This window comes from Ictidomys tridecemlineatus, chromosome 10 (assembly GCF_052094955.1).
Source record: "Ictidomys tridecemlineatus isolate mIctTri1 chromosome 10, mIctTri1.hap1, whole genome shotgun sequence".
Lineage (NCBI taxonomy): Eukaryota > Metazoa > Chordata > Mammalia > Rodentia > Sciuridae > Ictidomys > Ictidomys tridecemlineatus.
In genome coordinates this window covers 122275852-122300047 of record NC_135486.1, presented here as the reverse complement: position 1 = coordinate 122300047, position 24196 = coordinate 122275852, and the positions used below count along the sequence as shown (strand labels likewise).

The window sequence follows — 24196 nt, the reverse complement described above, 5'->3', positions numbered from 1 at the left end:
GGATGCTATCAAGAAAGTTTGCTTTACTGCTGACACACAAAATGAACACGGTGTAACTATATTTATTAGCCTTGGTTAAACATCAGTAACTCTGCTATCATTTGAGGTTTTCAATAGAAGTGCTATTTCAGGTATCTTAATTAGAATGACCCTAGTGTTTTTGCCGATTACTTGTTTGGGCTTTTTAGTGTGCCTGAACAAGAAAAAGCATTAAAGAATGGGAATTTGTTGAACTTCATGAACAAGGAAATTCGGTTTACTGAATTTCTAGCCTCCTTAGAAGCTGATGCTGCCCAAAGTAGGAGGTGGAGTAGTTTGTTTTTTCCTCCTGATAAGTATGGTGTTCACATTTCCAGATCTTTATCCTTTATCAAATGTTTCTTTTCAATACGAGGGGAGAAATACATTGGTACTCTAGTATGTGGGGTCCAAAAGCCATTCTGTCAAGATAACAGGGCAAATTGGGTTAGCTTCGACTTTGGCCTGTTAGAGCTGCATGCCACACAGTCCTGTTTTCAGCAGAGAGACCCTCTTGTTCAAGACAACACTGCCTACCTTATCAGTGTGTTCTGCTGGCATGGAATGATGCCAAGGTCACGATCCAGCAGGAGGTGAGAATGATTAGTCCTCTTCTGTGTTGAAGCAATAACATCAACTTTCTTAAAACCTCCTATTTTAAAGAGAAAAAAGGTGGACATCATTGCCTTCATTACATATTCTTGGCCATCAGAAGTGAACACCGGCCCCTCTCTGTGGATGCTGGTGCTCTGGCCTCATATCATGTGGCCCACAAGTGCAACTTAAAAGACATCGACTATTTGACCTCATCTCTGCTTATAGAAGCATTAGGTGCCAATTAGGGACATTTGGGGGGAAGTAAAACATGCTCACGGTCCTTAGTTTGATCCCTAGTACCACAAAAATAAAAAATGCAGATGAACAGAAATAATTCATTAAAAATAAAGAGTCAAGGCAAGAATATAGCTGTAAGTGCAGGTCCTTGAGATGAGAACTATTCACAGTGACATCCATCTGTTCAGCCCTCATTTGGGGAGAGCTGCTGCTTTGTGCCTGCCTGATTGAGCTCTGTGTACTGCTGTCACTTTGGTGGTCAGCATCATGCATGAGCGTGTCCCCATGCCATTGAATTCTCTGATATGCCTTGTGAGGCCACCTTGTCTTTCACTCTGCTCAGTTCCTGGATAGTTGGCCAGCAGCAGGGAGTAGCAACAGTGTGTGCTGTTTGTGCATGTCTCCCCCAGGGCCTACAGAAAGTAGGGTTCCTGTCCAGTGCCTCTGCTGTCTCTGAGTTGCAGTGTATACATTGTGTCACTAACATCATAAAATTGTTTGTGGGCTGGGGATGTGGCTCAAGCGGTAATGCGCTTCCTTGGCATGCGCGGGGTGCTGGGTTCTATCCTCAGCACCACAGAAAATAAAGAAGTTGTGTCTACCGAAAAACTGAAAAATAAATATTAAAAAAAAAAATTTCTCTCTCTCTCTTAAAAAAAAAAATTGTTTGTGACCAGGGATAGCATGGTATGTTTAACTCTAAGCCTAACCCTAAAGCATCATTGCTTTCATAAGGAGAGGTATAAAAATGACATTGTATTTGGGAATCTATGAAATGTCTTCTCTCCTGCCTTCCCTTACTCCCTCCCTGCCTGCCTCTGTCTGTCCTTCCTTCCTTCCCTCACTCCCTTTCTGCCTGCCTCCATCTGTCCTTCCTTCCTTCCTTCCTTCCTTCCTTCCTTCCTTCCTTCCTTCCTTCCTTCCTTCCTTCCTTCCTTCCTTCCTTCCCTCCCTCCCTCCCTCCCTCCCTCCCTCCCTCCCTCCCTCCCTCCCTCTGAGGATGAACCATTCTCTTCCCCAGGGTTCTTATTGACATGTTTTGGTTTGTTTCTTCGTTAATGTCACAATCTAGGCTTGAGCCCCTCTGGTCTGAATGTCTGTCTCTCACCACTCTTTCTCCTGCCCCTTTACCTGAATATACTTTGGCAGCACTCTCCATGGGCAGAGGTCTCCCAGGACTGTTGGTTTCACCTCCTTGGCTTTAGTACCATTAACCCTGTTCTGCTTGGCTAAGATGGCATTCAGATTTTGGCCACTGCTGAAATCAGTGCAAGAATGCTGTGTGTGATCCAAAGCCAGTGCCTGCAAGCTGGGTTCTTCCCTCCACTTACAGTAAGTTCTCTAGGTTTCCTCCAGATCTGACTTTCACCTAAGCTCATTTAGGACGGTTTGAAGGTGTTGCCTGTTAGGTCCATGTTGAGGGGTCAGATGATGTCTAGTGATCATTGCTTGTATCGGGGCAGACTCTGAGGCATGTTGGAGGACATATAGGTCAACTTTAAAGTCCTGTCTTCAGCAGTGGGTTATAGTTGAAGGCAAGATGCAGGTAGAATTACAAGAGGTGCCCAGAGGAACAGAGATGCTTAGGTTTTCATTCAGGAGCATGGAGAGAGAGAGTTTAGGAAGAATTGGTTCAATTTGATGCAGGTGTCATATGTCACATGCAATTCAAGGATAGGAGTTTTTAGAAAGAGAAGTAGGTAAAGAGCAAGGTAGGAGAAAAAGAAGCTCTGTTTATCAGTTGGTCTTTAATGACACGACAAAATAAGTCTAGGGCAGTGTTTTGTGTAGAAGGTGGTTTGTAGTGGGAGGAATGGGAAGGATCCAAGAGTGCTGATGTCATTTAATGAAGAAATTGAAAGCATTTCTTATCAGCTTAAAGATTGCCTAAGCATATCTGCTAAAAATCACCTGTCAGACAGATATTGTCATGGGAGGACTCGTGCTGCTCAGGAACTCGGAGGTGTGAACACTGTCTCTGACGGCAGGGCCTCTGCAGTCTTTGTGCATGTTCATGTATGTATGTGCTTCACATAGAAGATCCTATCATACTTATTTTTTCGAGTGTAGTTTTCTAATGTAACAGGAACAACTGTGCTGTTCTTCTGCCACCATTGTTTCGCTTCGCCTGTTGAATCTTTTATTCTTTTTTGCCTACCTTTTAACTTTATTTAAAGGGAACCACCATGTGTGCTCTTGTCCTGATTTCTTTTACTGAATGCTTTGTTTTGAGATTTCTGGGTGATGTTACAAGTAATAGTGGTTCAATTATTTTTATTGCTATACAATAAAACCTAATTTAGAGATGAAACCAGAGTTTCTGCTGTTGTAATTGCTGGTGGGCAGGTTCATCTGTGGTACCGCCCTCTGCAGCAGGAGGAGAATGCCATCATAGTGTCAGCAGCTGGTGACAATCAGGTGTCCGTCTTCCAGCTTCCTTGAAGATCTCATGATCTTTGTTTGGATTCTGCTTTCAGTGCCCTGCTTAGACCCTTAGCTTGTGGAACACTTGAGTGTGTTTTCCTGTTCTTTCCTGCCGAGTGTTTGGATCTCAGTGCCTTAAAGTGTGTCTGGTGGGATGCACATCAGGGGTGGGCTTGCTTCTCCAGCACTGCTTGTTGAGTGACCCTCCTGAGCACCGAGCAGAGGAGCCGCCCCAATTGACCAGTGAAACTCTGGTCTGGCCAGTCCCTTGCAGGAGATGCTCTGGGTTGCTTCCAGGGTTGTTTCCCTTGACTTGGGAGTGATTTGTGTAGTACCAACTCAGAATTAGGAAAGGAGCAGCAAAATAACCAGTGACAGCAACAACAGGAAATCAGGAAGAAGAAAACAAGGTAAACGAAGGAATCGGTTAATTAAGGAGGCAAAAAGAAACTGACATGTTTGACGTAGAGGTTATTGATATCTGTTCCCAAAGTAGCCTTAGAGGTCTGGTGGAAGTGGAAGGCAGATGGCAGTGGTGTTTGACAGACAACAGATGGGATCCTGGGACGGGGGCAGAGGCTTGGAGTTTGTTAGGTGGGGGTGCTGGTTGGTTTGGAGTGTGGAGGACTTGAACGTGGACTGGTAGATGGAGAGGAGGAGACAAGGGACAGCTGGTCTTTGTGGATCTCGGGGGTGGGGGGGTGGGGGGGTGTTTACTTTTGTTTTCTGGAACAGTGGCTTTACCAGTGCCTGAGTTGTTGTGATGTATCTATGTGTCCCTGAAAGATTCAGCAGTGGCATAAGGTTTCAAGAAATGGTGTTGGAACTAAGTCTCTTTTGATTCGTCCTAGTTTGCATATCCATGGGTTTCACCTGGCTGAGAGCTGGGAGGTGGCACTCCAAGCGTGCCCAGGTTGTTTTCCATTTGCTGTTAGTGAAACTTATGTTGGAATTCTAAATACAGAGAGAGGTTCCCTGCTTTCTGTAGTTTCATTTGCTATGTGAAGGGTGTGGTCACTACCTCCCGCCCCACCTAAATAATCTTCCACCAAAACACCTCCTGTGACCTGGCCCTGCACCCACCCACCCAAAGGGCCTGCCAAAGTGACCAACCTGCTGTGGCCTGTCTCTGTTAGGCTGCGTCTAAAGCCCACACCCTCATGGTGGCCAGCGGCCATTTTTCCCACAAAAATGAGCCACATGAGTGTCTGACTGATTGACTCCGCTGCTGAGTGAAGAAGAGCTTGCTGACCCGAGGTCTGCCTCCTGCCTGCTGCCTCTGGCGTTTGTGGCTGTAAGCTTTTACCATGGACCACTACTTTCCAAAACCCGTGAATGGGAGATCCCAGAAACAAACAAGTAAGAGGTCAGACCGCAAGCTCTTCTGAGTAGCACAGCGAGGTCTGGCACCATCTCACCTGAACTGTCTCTTTGTCTGCCCTATATACACTACCTGCCCCCGAGTCACCTCATTGGTGGCTGTCTTAGTTATCTAGTTGACTGCCATAGTGTTACAGAGTGTGTGTTAAAATAATGGTCACACAACACAAGAGTTCTGATTCTAGCAGTTCAGATATGCTAAACAGGCCACAGAGTACTTTTTTTAGGTGAAAAGGAAAAACTCTTGGTAAGGACAGAAAAAGAATCATGTGCTGAGGTTGCTGAGATCTGTGGTAAGAATGGATCTTTTATCTGTGAAAAGCTCAAGAAGGACTGGCTGTTGGATCTCATGTTGCAAAAGTTATTATCAGAGCTTATTAAGTGCTTCATGAAGGCGGGAAAGGCCCCACTATATTTGTGTATGTGGGCATAGGAGTAAACAGCATGTTTGTGGTTTGTAAGCCAAGATGACAAGTGCAGCCCTCAACAGGTTAAGGGAAGCCGTTTATTTTGTGCAGACTTGGGCATTGTTGGGCTAATTTTCTGGATGCAAGAAATGGCCATCGGTTACAGAGGAGGTTTTGTTTTTAGGGTACAGTTAGGATGGTTTCATCATTGGAAATGTGGGTATGCCATTTGGATAGTCAGGGGCTAGCTATGTAGGTCAAGTCTTTTACCTCTGGAGGGCAGCTGTGGAAAATTGAAGTCATTGACAGAGAGGTTCTGAGGGACGGGTATTTGAATATTTGCCTCCTGACTTCTGGGCCAATTGTTGAGTATCTACTGAGTGTCCTTTTAGGACTAATTTGCAGTGGTGAGGTCAGAGGCCAGAGCTTAATTTTCAGTATTCCTCTCCTTCCTTCAGCAGAGGATCTACTGAAAGCTTAATGTTGGGCTAGTTTCTCTCCCTCCTTCCAGCTGCATTGGGTCTCTGCTTTTCTTGGGGGCTGTTTTGTAGGATTATTATTTTCCATAACTCTTCAGGGTTCAGACACCTGCTGGGCATCTTGGGTTGTATCCCCTGCAGATAAGGGGGCTACTGTAGCATTGAAGGAAGGTTTTCATACTTACAAATAGTGATCTGGGATTAAACTAATTGAGATGCATTGCTGTGAGTGGATGTCAAAGAAGTCTTAGCCCCCACCCTGAGAGTCAGTGCATGTTTATTTTCTTGACATGTAGTAGATCTTCCTCTTTAATTTCTTCTAAATTCAAGGTCATTCATCTCAAGCCTTATTTTAGAAATTTTGTGTAGCTGTTGTCAATTTGGAGACTAGAACTGAACTCTTATAAAAGAACCATTATGTTTGATTTCTGAAAACAGTTTGAGAGGAAAGGGAAATTAAAGAGAATGATCAGAAACTTATTTCTTCTGCTCTATGAGAGCATTTGGGAAGTGAAGGTGGTGGAAGCCGTCTTGGCTCTGGGTGACTTGGACAGTGTAGAGAAGACGTTTCCTGACATTGGTGGGCCGTAAGAAGCCGTGGACGTGGCAGAAACCCTGTCCTCGCAGGAATGAAGACAATGTCGGAATGAAGACAATGTCATCAGTCCTTCCATGGGAGGCCCCAGATTGAAGTCAGTGTTGCCTGTGTCCAGCCATTTGCACCCCTCCTTCATCCAGCCGGGTGTTGGGGGTGGTGGTTGTGGGGGTGCTTTGCCTGCGACAGTTAGAAATGTTAAGTCACACAGATAGCGTAAGTTTTGGAGCTCACTAGCTTTCTCTCTACCAATATCAGTCTTTCTTTCCGGTGAGATGTTTTTCTCTATTTGAAGTTGTTTTCTCCCCACTGTCATTTGGCCTGTGTTGAACCCCAGCGTGGACCACGTGATAGGCACAGGAGGCCTCACCCTGGCGATGACTCGGAGGCATGTTTCTTTCTCCACTCTTCTGGCCTGTGACGCACTACTGCGTCTTCCCATCTTTCGTACTTGGAGATTATCTGGTGGATGCCGAGACTGCTGAGCACCCTGAGGTGACAGGTCCCCTCCTGCCTCTGTACCCCATCACAACTACAGCGCATCTTTCCTGTCTTTCCCAGGGCGAAGGCAGAGGTGATCCTGGTGGTTTTTGAAGGTCGTGGGACTGAGGATAGTGATTGAAGGACTAGAGATTGAACTCTGCTAGAGATGTGGAGTTCTTTTCCTCCTGGTGATCAAACCCCCCACCTGGCTTCTCTTTAGAATTTTTTTTAACTGTTGGGTTTATACAAAATGTACTGAATTCAGAGAAATGCAGGTCGGATTCAAACTTCCTACAGATTTTTTTTTTAAATATTTTTTTAGTTGTGGATGGACACAATATTATTATGTGGTTTTGAGGGTTGAACCCAGTGCCTCACACTGCTAGGCATGTGCTCTATCTCTGAGCCACAACCCCAGCCCCAAGTTGCTTTTAACAATGCATTTTTACCTTTTTGTTTGCATGCAAATAATTTGACCTCATTCTTTACCCCTTTCCTAGAGATCTGTCATTGATTTAGCCATTTCCTGATTGACTTTTGTCTGTTGATGAAAACAGTTGGGCACGCTTTTATTTTTAATAAACTTCTATTTTAGAGCAGTTTTTGATTTGCAGAAAAATTAGATGGTACGGAGTTCCCAGGCACACCCTTCCCAGTGCCTTGGCACCCCGGGCCATTGGAGCCTTCTTATGTGTCAGGCCTGTCACCTGTCCTTCTCTTTAGGTCTTCTCTTAGGTCTGCCAGTGGCCTGTTTGTGGGCCAGGGTCCTACAGTTTCCACCCAGGAAGCCAGCTCTTTTTGTAGGCTGGACTCCCCAGGCGTCTCCTGGCTGGACAGTTCCACAGACTTCTGTGCTTGATACCAGGACAGTTCTGAGCAGTGGTAAGGCTCTTGGGGTTTGCTGCTGTCTTCTGATTTGATGGGTTTTGTGTGGTTGTTGGCAGTGGGGGAGCAGAGCCACGCCCGTCTACCCTGCGCTCTGTTTCATACTGTGGGTTCTGTGTTCTGGTTTTCACTGTGTTGCATGTCCCTCCTGACAGCGTCACGCAGAGAAGTTTTACCATGTAAGAATCTCCTGTGCTCCTCCTGTACAGCCTCCCCACCTCCCCCAGTCCCTAGCAGCCAACACTGCTCTGACCATCTCTATAGTTTTGTGTTTCCCAGAATGTTGTGTAATTGGATGACACGGTTTGTGGCCTTTTCAGACTAGCTTTTTAATGTGAATATATTCATCTAAGTTTCCTCCATTTTAAAATTTTAGTGCTAAGTAATGCCTTATTGTATGAATATTTCACTGTCCATTGGAGGTTATGCTGGCTGTTGACAGATGATGGTGATTATGAAGAAAGCTTCTGTCTGAATGCAGATTTTTGGGTGACTATAAATTTTCAAATTTAGTTGGATGAATACCGAGGGAGCAGCCACATCTCTGGTCACCCGTCTTCAGTCCTTTGAGGGAAGCCCAGGAGTGGTGTGGCCAGCTCCGTGCCTCTCGTTCCCTAGCAGGGCAGGGCACCCGCTGGCTGGCGTTGGCTGTCTGGGCCTCAGTGGTGTCTCCTTGTTTTAAGTTGCAGTTCTCTGATGGCAAGTGTCATTGCATCTTTTCATACACTCACTTGTCACTCATATTTTTTTTCTGATGCTGCCTGCTTAAATCGTTTGTCCATTTCTTCGTTGGGCTGAGTTTCAAGAAGAGCTTTCTTAAGTAGGTGTTTTCCAAGTGTCTTCCCTGAGTCTGGCTTGCCTTTCATTCTCTACCAGTGTTCTCCTCCTTCAGAACACAAGTTGGATTGTGCTTTAAGTCTGCCATTATAAGCTCACAACCAAACTCAAGGTCACACGGATTTTCTTTTAGAAGTTTTATAGGTTTGCATTTTGTATTTAGGTCTGTAATCCTTTTTCAGTTGACTTTTGTGAGAGTATAGGTTCTGTGGAAGTTCTTATCTTTTAAACATGACATCTTACTTTCCTAGCACCATTTAAAAAAAAGGCAATCCTGTCTATATTGAGTGTCTTTGCTTCTTTGTGAAAGGTCAGTTGGCTGTACTCTCCTGTGAGCCCAATCTCTTACTCGGTTGTCTGTTGCCTCCAGGAGCTTACAGTCCTACTTACTGTGGCTTTACAGTAAGTCTTAAGGTTGGCACTGTGAGTCCTCCAACGCGGCTCTTCTTTAACCTCGTGTTGGCATTTGTAAGTCTTTTTCATTTCAATATGAACATTAGAGTCAGTTTCCTATGATCTATAAAATAGCTTCCGGGGATTTTGGTTGAGATTGAGCTGAATTTATAGATCAAAGTGGGGGAAAAATGACATCTTAACAATATCGAGTCTTCCCATCCATCTTCTCTCCATTTATTTAGCTCTTCTTGGATTTCTTTTATTTGTTTCAAGTTATAAGTGTTCACTGGTAGCGTTTTGGAAAGCAAATCACCTTATGTATCAACCTTGCATCTCAACATTATCATACTTGCTTATTAGTTCTGGGAGTTGATTTGTCCATTTTGGGGAATTTCCTAGATAGACAACATAAAAGACAGTTTTCTTTTTGTACAGTCATTATATCTTTGATTTCCTTTTCTTGTCTTACTGCATGTTCAGTAGAAGAGAAAAGAAGGCACATCCTTGCTTATTCCTAGTCTTAGGGAGGAAGTATTCGGTTTTTCACATTAAGTTTGGTACTAGTTGTAGGTTTTCTACAGATTTTCCATGTGTGCTAAGAATTTTGTCCTGAATAGATATTGTCTTTTATCAAATGCTTTTCTGCATTAATTGATATGCTCATTATTTTTCCACACTAACCTGTTGACACATGATGTCAAATGTATTAAAAATTTTTTTTGTAGTTGTAGATAGACAGAATGCTTTTGTTTTGTTTATTTTTATGGGGTGCCAAGGATTGAACCTAGTGCCTCACACATGCTAGGCAAACGCTCTGCCACTGAGCTGCAGCCTCAGCTGCAGCTGCAGCCTCAGCCCTCAAATGTGTTTTTCGTTGAACTAGCCTTGCACACCTGAAGTAGTCCCCAGCTGGTCAGCAGGCTTATAATTGTTTTCATACATTGTTGGATTTTATTTGGTAATATTTTGTTAAGGGTTTTAAAATCTATGTTATGAAAGAGTTTGATCTCTGATTTTCTTTTTTGAAATGCCTTTATCTGGCTTTGGTATTAGGGTGATGTTGTCTGAAGACTATGTTGAGTAGTCCTCCTTCTGCTTTCACTTTGTAGACGAGATGGTGGTGGATTGGCATCGTCCTTCAGTAGTTGGTAGAGCTTAGCAATCAACCCACCAGAGCCTGCTGCTCCCTGCTGTGGGAGGTTACCAACTATTGATTCAGTGTTCATGACAAACACAGGCCTGTTCAAATTATGTGTTTCCTCTTATGTTCATTTTGGTGGTTTATCTGCAAGGACTGTGTTGGTTTTTGTCTTTTATTGATGTTGTCCAGTTTGTGAGCACAGTGTTTTTTGTAATATTCCTTTTTTGATGAACTTCGAGATTATTTCCCAGAGTTGGTAGCCCTGCCAAGCCCCTCACCCGATGCTCCTGGTGCGCCTGCCCGCAGTGGGATTCTGCTGCTGCCCTGGCCTAGTCTCTTTCTTGGTCATTCTGATGCTGGAGCTGCCGGCCTCTTCCTGCATCTCGACCCCAGCCCCCTGCACCTGTTCCTGCCTCCTCGAACAGGTTGAGTTGCTGGTGTGGCTGCGGGAGACCAGCTCACAGGTGCCAATGGCCACACTTCGTGTCTATCTTCCCAGGCTCTGCTGAACCCGTGGAGTTCTTTCTGCTCCTTTACTACATTCCTGGCCTTTGAGCCAGTCGGTACCCTTTGGATAGACAGCTGAGGTCAGGCTGCTGGGATCTCCCCTCAGGAGTCAGGAGTGTTAAAAGGTGTGTCTGTGTGTTCTGAGCCACACTTGCTGTGTTTCTCCCTAAGCCCCCTTTCTGTGTGTATTTATGTCTTCAGTGCTATGCTGCACGTAAGTTTTGTTTTTAGCTCTTAAAAATTTCAACATAAAAGTCACTGCTGTCAACATTCGGGTGTGGTTAGAGGACCACGGCTAGAGGCCAGCTCCCATGGCACCTGCTCCCTGTCCTGGAGCCACCATGCTGGGCTCTGCTGCTGTTTCTGTTCGCTCCCCACACGCTGGCTCCAGAGCTCTGCTGGGAATGTCTTCAGTGTGGTCCTCTCCTGGGACTGAGCACCCCGAGGGTTTGTTGTGCTCAGAATTATAAATAGTGCTGGAATGACATTCTTGCTTACCAGTGTCAGCCTACAATTTTTATGATCTCTATAGGCTGAATTTTAGAAATGCAGTTACTGGGTCAACAGATTTGAATTTTTTTTTCAGATTCTTTAATCTTGTTGCCATATTAATTTCCAAAATGTTTGTGCTAACTTGTACTCCAATCCTCAGTGCATGAGTGTGCCTGTCGTGCTAAACTCAAAGCAGTGTCAAATACTGCTATTTAAAAAAATCTTTGCCATCTGATAAGCCAAAACGGCACCTCATTAGTGCTTCAATTTGCATTTCTGTGATTACTAGTAAGCCAGTACTATATTTTAGGAGACCATTTTATCTTGTTTTGACACAGCCTCAACTAGTTTGTCTTGAATTGCAACTGTCAAGATAAATCATTGAAATTAAGAGAGGTAGACCTGGAATAAACAGCCTCACGCAGGATGTGCAGCAGGAACGCGGCCTACTGCGGAGCCTCAGAACCCTAATGGGAACAGTGTGCGCTTGGACCTCCTGTTAGGATGTGCAGGCACCAGGGAGGGGGAGCAGCCCGGCTTGCCACAGGTGGGGGTGGGGCTCCCTCACTGCTGGAGGATCTGTTGGTAAGATGCTGCTGGGTCTTCTAAGTCAGGGAGCAGACATGCTTCCTCACCACAAAGATCTCTGTGGGCTGCACCAGGGACAGCTGGAAACCCGCAGGGTACCTTTCTTGTCTTGTCCTTATTCTGAGTAGGCTTTGTTATCAGAGCATTCACACACAGGACAGTGCACAGATCTTACGTGGATGGCTTGGTGGATCATCATAGAGTGAACACAGCCAGCAAAACGCTTGTAGGATAGCAATAGCACCTGGTCCTGGTCATTGGCCCCGTCTCCTCTCTAGTGACAGTCACGGCTTTCCTCACACCATAAGGTAGCTTTGCCTGCTTGGGAGCTTGTCAAACGGAATCAGAGTGTTTGCTTCCTTGAATATTTACATGTTTTTCCCTATGCACATCTGTTAAATTTCGCCCATGGTATTGTGCGGCTGTGTTCCAGTGTAAGTATGTCCTCAGTTTATCCATGGAATGACTGACAAGCTTGGCTTTCTCTACAGCGTTGGCTATTGGGAGGAATTTATATTGGCTTCCCGTCTAGGAGTAAGACTGCTGTGTTTTTGCCCCCCTTCACAGATCACTAATTCCTAAGGTGGCACCTGAATTTGTGTTCCCAGCAGCAGTGTGTGTGTGTGTGTGTGTGTGTGTTCCAATTATTTGCATCCTAGCTGCTACTAGTTTGTCAGTCTTTCTCTTGGTAGTGAAGTAATTTTAGTTTAATTGCCACATATTTATGAATTTTCTGCTTTTCCTTCTGTTACCGATTTCTAGCTTCGTATCAGTGTAGTTTTAAAGTTTTTTAAAAAATGATTTTAACATTGTTTAATTTATTGAAACTTGTTTCTTTTTAAAATTTTTTTTGTCTTTACATATTTTTCTTTATGTAGTTGGACACAATACCTTTATTTTATTTATTTATTTTTATCTGGTGCTGAGGATCAAACCCAGCACCTTGCACTTGCTAGGAGAGTGCTCTAACCACTGAGCCCCAGCCCCAGCCCTCATCTTATTTTTAAAGGACAGTTTGCCAGACACAGAATCCTCAATTGACAGCGTTTTCTTTCTGCAGTTCACATATAATGTCCCATGACCTTCTTCCGATCATGGCCATGGAATGTTCCCGCCTCCCAGGCCCTGACCTGCAGCACGAGAGCTGGGTCAGCATTGGCTGACGGCCTGCTCCCTGCTGCTCCTTCCCCTCAGCATGGCAGGCCCTCTTTCCAGGGCACAGTGAAAGGCAGGGACAGTGTGGGTGGCCAGAAGTGCATCAGAGCCAAGGTCAGGTTTGCAGAAGTACTGGACTCACACCCCCCACACCCCCAATCAGGAGCTGGTGAAAGACAGCTGTGGTCAGCATGCCGTGAGCTTTGGAGCAAAACAGAAGGCCTGCAAGAATGCAGGCTGATGAGAAGCAGAGGTCGAAATTCTGAGGAAGAGTAAGAAGGAAACGCTCAACACCAAAACAGTGTGACAGACACTTGAATACCTTTGGCAGGCTGGTGAATAGTCTCTCTAGGGACAGGCTTCGGGTTTGCAGGTTTACTGACAGAAATACCCCAAACTGAGAAGCAGAGGGGACGGGGCAGAAAACACAGAGCAGAATGTCTAGACTGCGGGACACTGTGAAGGTGAGCCGCAGGGGAGAGAGGAGCAGGACCGACCAGTGCTTGGAGAGCAGCCGCAGAGCTTCCCTAGTTAGTGCCTGATGCCCGCAGGTCCAGGGAGCGCGGAGAAGAGCAAGCAAGACAAATGCTGCAAATGGAATGCAATTCAAGGCTGTACACCAGAAACACACCAGAAACGTAGACTCTAACCCTGGCCACACTGTGGAGACTTCAGAAAATCCAAGACACAGAAACAGTCCTCTTTGGGCAGAGACGTGGGGCTGCCTCCTGCTGCGACCTCCTCCTGGGGCCAGCTCACTCTCCTGGGCCTGTGCGCTCAGGTCCTGCCCGTGTGTTCCTGTTCTCTGATCTGCGTTTGTAGTCATTGATGGAGGTCTAAAGGGCCCCTTTGGCTGATTTGAGGGGAGTCAGCAGCTTGTCACTCACACTCTTTGGCCATAAGGAGTGCTTCCTCCAGCTCCACCTCGAGTGCAGCCTGGAATTGACATTCTATTCGCAGCCACTTGTTGGAACAACACGTTTTCTCCCTGATGAACCACATGGAACGCAGGTCTAAGCTGTTCCAAGGCCAACTCACTTCTGCAACCCAGAATAACCACAGCATTGAATCATAACATGAATAAGAAAAAAGGGGCTTTACCTGGAAACACAGAGGCTAAATACATCAATACAGAAAACCATGACAAAATGGCTGTGTTCTAAGAATGTGAATTTTGTTTTATATTTAGAAATTAACTTGACTTTCAATAAAAAAGAAAGATAGCAGGATAAATCGAATAGATACAGAAGAGTGATTCAGTAGAATTCAGCACCTGTTCATGGGGAGAATCTAACAAAATATCGCTACAGAAGAACGTCACTGTCAATAAGCACATAAAACTTGAGCATCCAGGGACACAGGATGCCCAGCGTCAACTCTTCTACTCCACCCGGCATGCTGAGCACAGGGGATAGACAGTGGGATTGGAAAGGAAGCCACCATCCTGCGGGCAGGTCTAGGATCCCTCAGCCAAAATGTTTGGAACCACAGTGTTGTGGGCTTTTCAGATTTGGGAATATTTATGTGGATGGACAGAGCGTCCTTGAGGATGGGGCCCCTGTCTGAGTACAAGGTCCATTTGTGTTTTACTAGCACCTAAATATCCTAAAGGCTTCTATGTACAGTACCTTTATTACACCTGTATTTTGACCCTGAGGTGTAGAATTTTCCACTTGTGCTATTATCAGCGCTCAAAGTGTTCTGCATCTTGGAGGATTTGGGATTTTCAGATTATTATGTTCAATCTGCATATGAAATTTTAATATAACCTGTGTGAGAAATTTTCCCATAAATCTATAAATTATTTTAGTGACTATAATTAATAAGTACATTTTACAAACTCATTTGATACAGAATTAGTTTATAGAATTCAACGATATTTTTGTATGCCAATAATAACAATGTCTTAAATATTAGTTAAAAAATGAAAAATTAAAAGATACAACTATAACAAAGCATCAAAAATATATTAACTAGAATATAAAAAGCAAAAGATAATCAAAACAATATAATGTTCTTGAGAGAAAATTTAAAGGACCTAAACAAGTGGCATTGATTGGGAAGATTCGGCATTAGGAAAGTAGTATGTCTCCAGGAGCCACTAGCTACATGTGGCATTTGAGCACTTGAAACGAGACTACTCTGAATTGGGCTGTGCGCTTAGTATAAAATGCTCATTGGAATCAAAGACTCAGTATGGAAAATTGAGTGTCAAATATCTCAATTGTTTTTAAATGTTGATTACTGTTTTAGGTTGTAACATTTGTATATATTGTTATAAAACATTAAAATTGATTTCACCTGATAACTCTACTTTTTCAATTTGACTTAGCAAATTTAAAATGTGTAGTTTTCATTTTTGGTTCACATTATATTTCTATTGGACAAGACTAGATTTTAGATTTGATGCCACCTCTGTCAGAATCAGAAGAGATTATATATAGTTTTTGAAAGTTGATAGGCAGTTCTAAGTTTTATGGGTAATAGAGGGACAAGAATATTGAAGGCTCTTTTGATAAAGGTCTCCATCATAGGGTTTCTCAATTTCAGCAGGTAGCCTGATTATTCTTGGTAGGAAGAGGGTAGGGGGCTGTCTTGTGATTGTGCCATGTTCCTTAGCCTCCCTGGCCTCTACCCACTAGATGTCTGTAGCACCCCATTTCTGAAAATCAAGATGTTGCCATATGAATAAATCAATAGGGAAAAACTTACCACATTGTCACAAAATTGCTCCTGTGTTACAGAATTGTCCCTGAGAAGGATGGTCTTTACTGGGTGTGAAATCTATCCAGCAAGTCAGTGCAGGCAAGGACCAAAGTAAACATTTGGTCAGTGGAGTGGAAGGTGGAGGAACAGAGCAAGGCCCGCACAGGTACGGAGGCACAGGTGCAGTAGGTCCATCTCAGTGGCACAGCTGTTAGGAAAGAAGTTTGACCTCTCGGCACCACACACACAGAAACCAGCTTTGGGGGATTTTGGATGCAACGTAAGAGACGAGATGATAAAGCTTTTAGAAAAGAATGTAAGAGATTCTCTTCATGGTTCTCTAAAAGTCAGCAGCAGTGCTGATCATGAAGGAGAAGGGTGCTTAGAGTGGGCTGTACCCAAGGCAGGATCCTGTTGGTGAGGAGATGCTGCAGGAAGATGGACCAGAGGCCATCGAGCAGCTGGACATGTTCCTGACATGTCTGCCACGGAGCTCATCGACCCAGAATATGTGAAGCTTGCATTAAAACAGATCAGTAGGAAAAAGGCAGGTCCCAGAGGAGAAAGGCCTACAACACCAGGTTCTCCCTGGTTCCAGAATCCAGAGCTCCAGGCATAGAGGTGCACGCGGCAGGGGAGCTACAGCTCACGGGTGTCTCTAGCCTCCAGGCAGGCGCAGGGCAGAGCGGGAACGGCTAGCCTTGGCAGTAAGACCAGACAGCCAGGGCAGTGTCAGGCTGCAGGGGCGGGCCTGCTGTACCTGCCATGACCTGCCCGGCTGCAGGGAGTGGTGTGTCCTAGAGGGTGCTCCACCTGGAACCTTGCAGTAGTGTATTCCATCAGAGGCCAGGGAGGGGCTTCCCTAGTAATGCATTCCCAAGGGGAGAAGCAGGCAGCACTGAAACCATTCACAGCTATGTCCAGCAGCACAGCGACTCTCTCGGATTCTGTGTGTGTGTGGGGGGGACAGACAAAAGAATAGGTGTCACCGTAACATTTTACCTAATTTCCTTTAACAGGTAAAACTAAACTCTAATATGATAAGAGATAACAGCAATTTTTATAATAACTGAAACCTGGAAATAATCCAGGTGTCTCCCAGCAGGCAGTGGTTGGAGGCATTTTTGTGTATTCATGCAGTGGAATACTGATAACAAAGAGAATGAGCCTCACCATGCAGCAACACGGAGGGTCACGCAGGCACCCAGACAAAAGAATCTGCGGTTCCATTCATGTCAATTTTAAACAGGCAAAAAAATTGAACTGCAGTGTAAAAGTCAGGACATGGGATGTCTTTGGGTAGCCAGGGGAAGAAGAGGCCATCTGGGGATGGTGTTTCATGACAGTCCCTCAACCATACTTTCGTGTTTGATGTCCGGGCCTGGCACAGTGAGATGAGCCTGCTGTGGATACCTGGTGTGGGTGTTGCATCCAGCTCTCTGCCTCATTGCACATCTGCAGAGTGAATAGGATACCAACCCATTCTGTTTCTGTCCAAGCACAGCAGACTCAGCAGGTGAGCTTGATGGTGGCTGGCTCTGCCCTGGTTGTGGGCATGCTGGGCCAGGTGCCTGCTCCAGGAAATTGAGGACCCCCTTCAGAGTCCCCTCACATTCGCCAGCCCAGTGGGACCTCTGGTAGTGGTCAGATAGTTTGTTTCCTTTTCTGCATGTTATCTCACTAAATGATCTCAAGGCTTTCAACAAGTGTCCAGTGTAGGTAGGTTCTTCTTTGCCTTCTGTTTCCTGGTTGGTCATTGCTGGCATGTGATAGCTATTACTGCTGCTGCCAAAGTGCTGTGTGCATTAACACTTTTAATTTTGTCTCAAACATTCCATTGTGCACTGGTAGGAGCTGAGAACAAAGAGAATAATAAAGACACACCACATTTACGGCTGTGATGAGGTTCTCCCTGGTTCCAGAATCCACGTTTATCTGGCCAATGGCTCTGTGCTGGGAAAGCTGTTGATTTTCATTTTGTAAATGACTTCTGTCTCAATTCTAATCTGATTTTTCACTTGATGGTCTTGGGGTTCCCAGAAACCAATTACATTATTTACAGTTAATTATTTTTATGTGCTCTCCAGTAAGTCCTGTCTGGCTATCTTGCTTGGATTAAAACTTGCAGGGACACGCTGACACAGAAGTAAGAGTGGACATTCTTCTGTTAGTCCGACTAAATGGGAGTGTCCTTTTTTTAACCACTAAGAATTACTTGGACCATTGATTACAAAGTGCTTTTCCTTATGTTAAGTGTGTTTTTTAATGGGTTTTTATTTGTGTATTCTGTTTTTTTTTTTTTTTTTTTAAATCAGGGCTGAGCCTTTAAACTCTATCCCATGCCTTGGGTATCTGTGAGTTTTTTTTTTTTCTGTGCTTAACTGTTAGTGTGATGAATTGTATACCCATTTAGCCTAAGTTGAGTCATCTGCATTCTGAGAAGTTTTAACACAGTGCTAAGTTTTATTTGCTAAGCTGTCACTAAGATCTTTGCATACGGCAGTGCAGCTAAGATTGGTTTGCCGTTTTCTCCTTGAAGCTTAGCATTGCTGTGGAAGGAATATGGGAGAGCGCTGTCTTCTTTCGCATGTATTGCGTGGTGGGTGGGATGTGCCTGCCGAGATCTCCTGTGAAGGGCTCATGCATTTCCTCCTAGTCACAGAGTGTTTAGCAGGGATGGGGAAGAGGTTGGTGTCCTGCTTGTGGCTCACTGTTTCCTCAAGTCGCAGGTCCTGCCTCCACTCAAGGGAAGAGTGCACTTTATAGATTTTAGATTTTAAGTTATCAGTAATGTTGTTTTGAGATTTTTCAATAAATCTTTGCATCTTTAATTGTTTCAAGTTCTAGAAGGGGAGCTGCAGAGTTAAAGGGTACAAACCTTGGTGGATGTGTGTGAGAGAGAGAGAGAGAGAGAGAGACAGACAGACAGACAGACAGACTGACTCAGGGCCTCCTGCATGCGAGGCAGGCACTGTGCCACTCTGCTACTTCTCCAGCCCTTTTTACTGTATTTTGAGGTGGGATCTCCCTAAGTTGTCCAGGCTGGCCTCAGACTTGTGGTCTTCCTGCCTCAGGGCGCTGCTCCTCACCCCTACCCACTTCCCAGATCAGGGGCGCACCTCACCAAGACACCTTGCAGTGTCTAAGCTTCTTGAGGCCTAATGGCTCTTGTCTGGTTGCTTTTGGAGAACCATGTGTCTTTGGGACATACTGTAAACAAACAATGACATTGACATCCTTAGGTGTGCCTCTTCTTCCAACAAGTAATGCCAAGAGGTTATTGAAAGATGAGAGAGCAGGAGAGAGGATGAGAGAGGATGAGAGTGACCATTCTTGTCATTAACAATTTGAGTGTGATCATTGTCTGAGAGCCCACAGGTTATTTGCATTAATTTCCCACAGCATAAAGGTTTTGGCAGCTTGATATTTCTTACTGAATCTAATATGCTGTGTGTGCCCAGGAACCTTGGGGTACCTCACATAGTGTAGGTGTTATGAAGAGAGAACAGACACTCTTGAGTAGCAGTGCCTTTTCTTAGGCCCACGAGGATCTTACTTCATTGGGGATTTTTTTCCATTTGTACCCAAAATATAGCTTATGGTACATGAGCCTATGCTGAGCCTCTCTTATCTGGGGTTGTCCAGGGGCTGGGAAGCTGGAGACTCCTCTTGGGTCACCATGTGACCGCCACCATAATTAAAGTAGAGTTGGCTCTTCTATTTCAGCAGCAGCGCACTGTCTACCGGCTGACGCTTGTGAAGTCTTGGAATGTGGATGAACTCCAGGCCTATGCCGAGCTCGTGTCCCTGGGGAGCCCTGACTTTATTGAAGTGAAGGTAGGCCTGCCTGCTAAGCATGACTCCTCTCACCGGGCTCCTGGTGGGGGACAGTCAGGGACCTGAAGCTCCAATAGCGGTGCTCATGCAGCGAGTGGGAGAGCCTGGCCCTGTGCAGGGATGGGAGCTTTCAGGAAGACCCTCTCTTGCTCCCAGTGAGCCTGCACTGCAAGGGAGGGGATGACCTAATGCACCTAATGCAGAGTGACATTAAGCTGAGGAATGAAGTAGAAGCCTGGTGAGCTCACGCAGTAACTTGGTAATGAGCTTTATTGTGAAGCACTCTAGACGTGTTACAGAAGTAGGTGGCTGGTCTGAGGGCTCTTCTCAGACCACTGGGGATCTAAAAAGTCAACACCCTGTGTTGCTTGCCAAATGAATATCTTAGGAACAGACAAAATCCACAGAAGTAAAACTCGTAGAGAAATATGTGATCCAGCCACAGTTTAAATGTTGTTAATACTGAAATACAATGTAGGAACATTTTGGGTCATATGTAGAGAGAGTGTGTCCCTGACTAGCCTATCAGGCCTCAGGCCTCAGGCACTAGTGTCCTGGTTGTCAGGTCCTGTTCCCTGGGGAGGAGACAGGCATGCATTGCTTTTATAATTCAAATGTCTGAAGTGGAGGGATTACAGTGGTGCATGTCTGCAACCCCAGTCACCCTGGAGGCCAAGACAGGAGAATTGCAAATGGGAGGTCAACTAGATGATGGAGCCAGACCCTGTCTCAAAATAAAAGTAAAAAAGACTGGGTGGGGTGTAGCTCTCTGTGGTAGCTTGTAGCTCGCCAGCATGCCCAAGCATGCCCAAAGCCCTGGGTTCTACCTGTAGTACCACATGCCAAAAAGCAACAATAAAAAGGAAAAGAAAGCAAAGGAAATGCAGCTGGGATGTAGTTCAGTAGTAAACTCTCGAGGCCCTGGGCTTGATCACCAGCACTGCCAAACTGGGGGGAGAAATACTGAGATGAAATTAGTAAGTTAGTGAGTGGAGAAGGCATGCTTTCCTGTTGAGGACGACGAAGCACTTCAGGTCTGAGATGCTAAGAAGGCATCTTTTCTCTCTTTTTCTGTTGACATTTAAATTTTCAAAGTGTAAGTTTTTTAAATAATAAGTTCTCTCCAGGCAGCATTTGATGAGACCTGACAACATGGTGGGCTGAGAGACCCTCTCCCCCATCAGAGTTAAGTGCTTGGAAACAAAAGTGTCAGGAAAAGTGACTTTGGAGAGCACAGCTGTCCTTCAGGTCTGCAGGAAGCCGAGGGCAGGAGTGCGTGCTGGGGACTCCCAAATTCCCGTGGGCAGCACTGGGTCTGAAGGACAGAGGAGGCCTCTCCCTCAGTGACAGGCCAGGCTGGGCAAGAATGTGGAGGTTCCTGCTAGAGGGGCCTCTCTATTCCCTCGCTGAGCCCCAGGGGGTTTAGAATTCAAATTTAGTGCTACATCAGAGTCCCTGAGGTTAGTCGTGGCAGGAGCCAGCAGTGCTGTTGGTACCCCTCACCCATATCTTAGTCTAAATTTCTGTGACTTAGAAGTAGAGGCCTACACGTGTACGTATTCAGAATACTGAATTGAGCCACCTAGAGATCGCTGACCAGTGAGCCCAGTCGCACGGGCACTCCCTCTTCAAGGTTTCACCGCTGGGCGCTGACCTGTGTGGTGGACCCTGTTGCTGACTTCCTGCTCACTGAGTTTGTTCTCTCTCTCTCTCTCTCTCTCTCTCTCTCTCTCTCTGGAAAGTGAAGACTGGGAGATGGGAGAGCAAGAAATGAAAGATGGAGACCAGGCAGAGATAGACACGAGAGTTTATTGCCAGAACTGACCAATAGAGGCCCTCTCTCCATAGACTGAGAAGGGCAACACAGGCTTGGGGTTTGGGGCTTTCATGGGGGAGGCTCAGGGATTAGAGCCGGGCAGGTCCTAATGCCCGCTTGTTAAGGGTGGGGTTGGTATGAGGGGGTGGTGAGCCTTTCTCAGAAAGGCCCTTGGACTGGAAAGCAATATTTTTTCCTTAAAATGGTGGCTGTCACTTAAGATGGCCATCCAGATGCTAACAAGGACCTTATGCTCTCTTCTCAACTTGTCACCCTGAGGACAGCAGACCGTCCTGCTGTGGTTGTGTAGCCACAGCAGTAACCCCGGGTGGAGGAGGTCTCGGCGGGCCTCCTAGGGTGTGTGGTCTACCCAGGCAGCTGCCCTGGGGAAGGGGGTGCACCAGGGTAGCCTCAGGAAGCCGCCTGTCCCCACCTGTGCTTCTTCAGTACTACAGAGAGAATGACAGTCCCTATCCAAGGGGCTCCATTGAGAATTCAAAAATAACCCCACCTGGATTCAGTAAGCATTGAGATCTTTTTCTCTTAGACACATTTACTAAACTAAATAAAAAAATGCTGTTTCTTTATTACATTGATTTCTTCTTTTCTTTCATTGCCAGTCTTGTAAAATATTTCTGTTATATTCTCTGTAAATTAGCATTTATTTTAGCTTCATGTGCATTACATAGGCCTTCACTTGCTGGCCTGAGGATCTTAACTACCACTTTTTGCCTACTTATTTGTGAGACAAGCTCACCTGCCCTTTAGGTACCCGTGAGCAAGGCACAGCAGTCTCTGCCCTGCTTGCACCTTGAGAACAGCACGTGCTCAGCGCTGGTTGGTGGCGGTGGTTTCCAACTCCTGCCATTGGCACTGTTGTAGCCAGGCCTTGCAGAATGGCCGACTTGGCACAGCCCCAGCCTCTGCTCTGCACAGTGGCAGTGGTGGAGCCACTGTGCCCCTGGGTGGCAGTGCCTGCGTGGGTTGGTGCAGAGTTCTGCAGTTCACTGTTGTGGAATGTGGCCTGATCTCCTGGGGTAAGTGGCGGTGAAAGAGCAGGCCAGCCATACTGTGGAAGCTCAGCCAGACACCCCCAAACCTGTGGCCTGTGCCTACGTGGGGCAATGGGCTGGAGAGTCTGACGGGGCCGAGGGCAGCCTGGCTCCAAAGACGCATGTGTGCGACCACCAGCGTGCTGTGCAGGTCTCCGAGGATGAGGGAGAGACCCCGTGGGTCCCGCCAAGAAGCTAGGCTCGGTTGTGGTGGGAGCTGTTGAAGCATTTTTAAATTAAGGAGCAGCATGCTTGGGTATATTGCTGGAAGAAAACCTAAAAACTCACGAGGTAAATATTTCTTTTGTTGTCAAATTATAGGAAACGAAAACAGTGTTAGGAACTTTTTGACATCTGGTTGGTGTGAGTAGAATGTCAAATGTTGGAGCTGCCGAGACCCTGTTCTCTCCTTAGACCGTGAGTCCCAGGATGGCCTTGGCACGCAGCCAGCAGAAGGACCCCACTGGTTCTTCTCCTGCAGCAGCCTGGTGCTCAGAGCACGGCCTAGATCTAGGTGAGCAGCTGGGCCTCTTGTGGACCTCAGGTGCTCCCTTGCTTCTTGAGCTTAGTCTGGACTTGGAGAAGGAGACTTGCTCAGGGGCAGGTGGGGAGAGGAGTGGTGACGGAGAGGAGGGTGACAGCCAGCCAGGACATGAGGCAGTGCTGAGCATTTCAGGGTTAGCTGTGGTAGAGGTTGTCAGGCCCAAGCTCCCTGCAGACCATCAAATGGAGCGGAGGCGGAGGAAGCTGGGGAACCCCAGGTGGTGGGCGCTTCGGTCCAGAGATCGTTTTCTTCCCAGGTTCTTGTGCTGCTCTGCCCAGCTTTCTGCCCAGCGTGAGCACTGGCCTTGGTGCCTAGGAGGCTTCCACACTGCTTACCAGGAGGCCTTTGTCAGGCCTGAAGGAAGACTGGACGGGAAGGTGCTCTTTAGGGGAAGGACTGCGAGCAGCCCCATAATGAACCACCATGCTCCTTGCTCTCGTCCTTTCCAGACCCGTCCCCTTAAAGTACTGTAGTTCATTGCTGCCCAGCAGTGAAGTATTTTCCAAAGCTGAGGTCTTACCTGAAATCTCCATGCTTCAGAGAACTAAATTTTTAAGTAGAAAAAGAGACCTCTTTGCACTAGCTACTCCCTCCATGCTTGATGGTGTAATTCAGCTATCACAGCAGTGTTTAAATTGAAGTTGAGGATATTTTATGACCTACGAATAAATCATTTTTTTGTTATTTATATTTTTGGGTAAGTTTAGCACAGTTTTAAGCCTTATTTTCTTGATATTTTGAACTGTATTATTATTTGTCTTGTTCATGTAAAAGGCACACTCAGTTTAGGCACTCTGACTCATGGCGGCCAGGGCTTTCCTGTGTGCAGTGTGGAAGCTGGGTTGTGGTGGCTTCTGTGTGCTAGGGGCCCCCTCACCTGAGCTCTGGCCTCGTGGTGGCTTCTGTGTGCTAGGGGCCCCCTCACCTGAGCTCTGGCCTCGTGGTGGCTTCTGTGTGCTAGGGGCCCCCTCACCTGAGCTCTGGCCTCGTGGTGGCTTCTGCGTGCTAGGGGCCCTCTCACTGGAGTGTGCCAGTCAGGGTCACCTGGCTGCCCAGTGACTTGTGCCCAACTCTACTGTCAGGGTGTGGATTGCTCTGGAGTCCTCTGACATTAGGCTGTCTCCTGTTGCCTACTTGTGGCTGCCTGTGTCTGATGTCTGTTCACGGTATGTGCAGGAGACAAGAGTGCCACACACATCTGCTTTCGTTGTTGAGAACCACCTGGTGCAGGCCTGTCTAGAGAACGTTCAGACCAGTTGGCAAGAAAATTTGATTTGGTGATATTTGAAGAGCCTGCACAATTAAGCTGTCTCTTTTTTTGAGGGGGGAAGTGGTACCAGGGATTGAACTCGGGGGCCCTCAACCACTGAGCCCCATCCCCAGCCCTATTTTGTATTTTATTTAGAGACAGAGTCTCACCGAGTTGCTCAGTGCCTTACCATTGCTGAGGTTGGCTTTGAACTTATGATCCTCCTGCCTCAGCCTCCTGAGCCACTGGGATTATAGGTGTGCACCACCACTCCCAGCAAGATGTCTCTTATTATGAGAAAGTTAGTTGTGAGTTGTCATGGAACCTCCCCAACAGAGAGTGTGACTGTGAAGCCTTGGAGTCCGTGTGCC

The 24196-nt window shown here is 46.2% G+C and overlaps 1 protein-coding gene across 4 annotated transcripts in view; it reads left to right on the top strand.

Annotated features, from left to right (window-relative positions):
* The window catches only part of LOC101974766 (S-adenosyl-L-methionine-dependent tRNA 4-demethylwyosine synthase TYW1), a 106766-nt gene that overhangs the window by 66230 nt on the left and 16340 nt on the right, over nt 1-24196 (top strand). For 2 of the 4 annotated variants that reach the window (XM_005328544.5, XM_078023961.1), the window contains exon 14: nt 19054-19164. The exons of 1 other annotated variant lie outside the window; for it this stretch is intronic. In XM_005328544.5, the coding sequence (XP_005328601.1) occupies nt 19054-19164 (111 nt within the window). The remainder of the gene's footprint in view (nt 1-19053; nt 19165-24196) is intronic. One more of the 4 variants, XM_013360085.4, reaches the window with a different exon arrangement.